Here is a 3,840-nt window from a genome sequence, read left to right on the forward strand (position 1 = left end):
GATGCCACAGCCAGCCCATGCAAGTCTTAGCCATTAAGCATGCATCTAGACCAGCCTCTTCTTTTGCAAAATCAACTAAGGTAGTGTTTGGTTCACCATGGGTAATGGTATCGCAATGGAAATTAAAAAACGGTGGATTCCAAATCAATGAATGCCATTGCATGATTTGCTTGGTTGAATTTTGTAACACTTTTTGATTCCAATACACTGTTTGTTTTGAAAACCAATGTAACGTAATGAAATTAAGAAGGTGAGTTTTGTAACACTTTTTCATTCCAATACACATTTTAATATAAGAAACCATTCAACATCATTCGTGAACATAAAAATTCAGTATTTACCTTCATTCAACATTATTCCCTTCGTGAATTAAACAACATTCAAAACTCATAAAAATTCAGTTTTTACCATATTGAAAGGTACCAACATTCAACAAACCACATTGAAAGCTACCCACAGCTACAATACCATATTCAACATCATTCGTGAACATTCAACATCATAAAAATTCAGTATTTCTCATCATTCACTGTCATTCAACAGCAACATGAAGAACACTAAAGGTAAACAGATTGAGACCAACTAAACCAACAACAACTTCCAAAGCTCCATCATTCAACATCTAGACCAGCACCTTCACTTTGACCTCTCTCTCTCTCCTTGCTGCTTCATCTGGAATAAATGAAATAATTAGCGAATTAAACCAAGATCAAAACTAGCCATGTACATTTCTACAAACAAAATTCTAGTTACCACGTAGCATGTCGACAATGTATTCCCTCCTCAGTGGTTCTGGAAGTGCAAACAACATCCCCATTTGATCTGGCATCCTGACAAACACACCAGCTGCTTTGATAACTTCTGAGCCAGTAAATTCAAGTCTCCGGATCTCATTGATCGCCTTCTCTCTTAGCTTTTGTTGTGGATCCTCATCTCTTGCCTTCTCTTGGTTGGATGCCTCACGATCCATAGCTTGCGCCATTTTTCCAATTGACATGGTGGCCACCTTCAGATCACCACTCACTTCATTGAACACATCAAGAAGCGGGTCACTTGATGAAGTCTTCATTCCTTTCCACTCTTTCTTCCGCTTCTTGGAGCTAGATGATGTTGAGTCAACAGAACGCCTTGGTGTCTCTACAGATGTCATATGCTCTCCATCCTCTTCATCATTAGCATTTACACGAACTAACTCTTCTTCCAAGTTTTGAACAGCATCTGTCATGTCTTCCGCACCTTCACCTGTGGCCATGTCCTTGGAATATACCATTGAAAGTTCATCATAGTAAGGAAAGGACACTCCATACAACCCTTTTGCATCTGGATTATTCTGTAAAAAACAAAGACACATCAACACTGAAAATAGCTTGATGTCTATCACAAGAAATTTGGAGGAGCTGCAGATCTAGAAAACAAATGTACGACGTCGTGGAAAAGGAAGTATAATAATAATAATAATAATAATAATAATAATAATAATAATAATAATAATAGAAGAAGAGAAAGGCAGAATGCAGATCGTGGCCATTCTTCCTACCACTTGGACAGATTTATACATGCATATCCTGTTTATATATCCCTTGCTTGTTTTCTGGTTTATATATGCATGCTAATCTTCAGTTCTGAAAAAATAGACAGATTTATACATGCTTATCCTGCACTACAAGCTAACAGACGGACAACAATCACAAATGCTGAAATGCATATATAACCTAGACATGGACTGCACCATATATATATATATATATATATATATATATATATATATATATATATATATATATATATATATATATCACACAGCATCGATGGAGATTGATGCTGTTAAATGGCTGAACCCATACCTGCCTTCTGTTAAATGGCTGAATCTAACGTTACAACTTACAGTACACTTTTTTAGGCAACCAAAAACCTGGATTGTAGTTAAACTCAAACCCAGCTGCTAAAATCCACAATTATCAATTATCCAACAATGCACAATTATCAATTATCCAACAACCTCACTAAACTGTTGCAATAATTATAAAGCAGCTGTTAAATGGCTGAAAAGTACCTTGCAATGTGTCTCATATTGTTGTTTCTCGCACTGAATCATCTTCTTGGTCGGATCCCATGTGAACCCACTCTTGTTCAACATCTGCTCCAAAGCAGAATACTTTGTCTTGAAGTATCTTAACCTTGAATCGATATGAGGAGTTGCAGAAATTCTTGAATCAGGTAGCTTTTCAGCGAGGCGAGCTTCAAGTACTGAAGTGTAACCATTCTTGAAACTCCCATCACTCCTCCACCTCGGATCCAAAGAAACATCAACCAATGCTTTGATCAGTTCATCATCTTCAACAGGAATCCACTTCCTTTTGTTTTTCCCCCTACCACGAACAGCAATAGAGCCCTCCAAAATGTCCATTCTGCATACAAATGATGACAAGTCATAAACACATATATAGTAAAAAAATAGTAATAGAGCCATGAAAAGTACTTAAGCATCAAAAGTACCATGAAATAATCAATAAGAAGCCCTATAAGCATTATACATCCCCTGCGCAAGAGTGTCACGAAAAGTACTCCACGCATTTGTTGTGGAGATACCCATAATGAATTCTGGTTCACCAACTTCTCCCTCAGGCATTTCAGAATCTACCACCGATTGTTCCTCACTTTCCATAGGGTCTCTAGACATTTTTTGCAAAATTAGATTGTGCAAAAGGGCACATGCCATTATTATACGACATTGCGTCTTTATAGGAAAATATGAAGGGGATCTAAGAATCGCCCATCGCCCTTTAAGCCTTCCAAAAGCCCTCTCTATGATATTTCTTGCTCGAGCATGACACATATTGAAATACTCCTCAGCACTATGTGGTGGATTCTGCGCTGTCCAACCACCCAAATGGTATCGCTGACCTCGATAAGGTGCTAGAAATCCATTGGCGTTTGTATAACCCGCATCAACAAGATAATAACAACCTAAAAGGATATTTTCAAGTTAATATACACACTTAAAACACTATACCACCAAACCAAATGGAAGTTATTGAAATAAAACTCGCCTTGAGGGACACGCAATCCATTCGGCCTCGAGATAGCATCACGCAGCACACGACCATCATGCGCTGAACCCTCCCAACCAGGTAGCATATAGATGAATTGCATATCGGGTGCACAAACACCCAATACATTTGTCACAATGTCCGCTTTCCTCGACCTATATCTTCCTTTTAGATGTGTTGGCACAGTTACCTTGATAGCGGTTCCGTCTAATGCACCCAAACAATTCTACAGACATGTCATAAAAGAAATATCACTTCAATGCGTCTATTTATAGTTGAAGAAAAACTAAAGAACCCTATAGGTCTTATGTATTTACCTTAAAGTTTTTCCAAGTATTATCCGTGCTATTCTCTGGAATTGGCTCAGAGGTTTTAAGAAGCAAATGTTGCAACTTTAGAACAGCCAGAAGGCATAAGTTGAACTGCCTACTAACTGTCTCGCCGCTTCGAAAGAAAAACCTTCCAATTGTTCGGTTCTTCAAATGATGAGCCAACGTATACAAAAAATGAGCCACTATCTCCTCTAGGGTCATATTGCGTGTGGCCTTTAACCCACCAACATCTCTAAGCATCTCGCACAAAATAAAGAAAGTTCTTCTATCCATACGAAGCTCACTAATACATTTTCTATCGCTCTCACGAATGAGTTCATTTAAATTCTCCATCCTACGCTCCCTATTTCTTAACCTTCTTTCTATTCTCAGACATTTTCTTCTATATGCTAATCCCATGAGCAGCCAGACATAATAGTACGTGACAAGGAGAGAACTCAAGATACCCCTAAATGCCA

At 38.1% G+C, this 3,840-nt stretch overlaps 1 protein-coding gene across 1 annotated transcript; it reads right to left on the reverse strand.

Annotated features, from left to right (window-relative positions):
* Nucleotides 1-339: 339 nt before the first annotated feature.
* On the reverse strand, nucleotides 340-2,962 carry LOC109943012 (uncharacterized). Its single transcript, XM_020545732.2, has 4 exons — nucleotides 2,497-2,962; nucleotides 2,054-2,408; nucleotides 754-1,330; nucleotides 340-672 (listed from the first exon to the last, which is right to left on the reverse strand). The coding sequence occupies exons 2-4, from the start codon at nucleotides 2,405-2,407 to the stop codon at nucleotides 623-625; spliced, it is 981 nt and encodes a 326-aa protein (XP_020401321.1). The 5' UTR covers nucleotide 2,408; nucleotides 2,497-2,962; the 3' UTR covers nucleotides 340-622.
* Nucleotides 2,963-3,840: the final 878 nt, after the last annotated feature.

This window comes from Zea mays, chromosome 10, assembly GCF_902167145.1.
Source record: "Zea mays cultivar B73 chromosome 10, Zm-B73-REFERENCE-NAM-5.0, whole genome shotgun sequence".
Taxonomy (NCBI): domain Eukaryota; kingdom Viridiplantae; phylum Streptophyta; class Magnoliopsida; order Poales; family Poaceae; genus Zea; species Zea mays.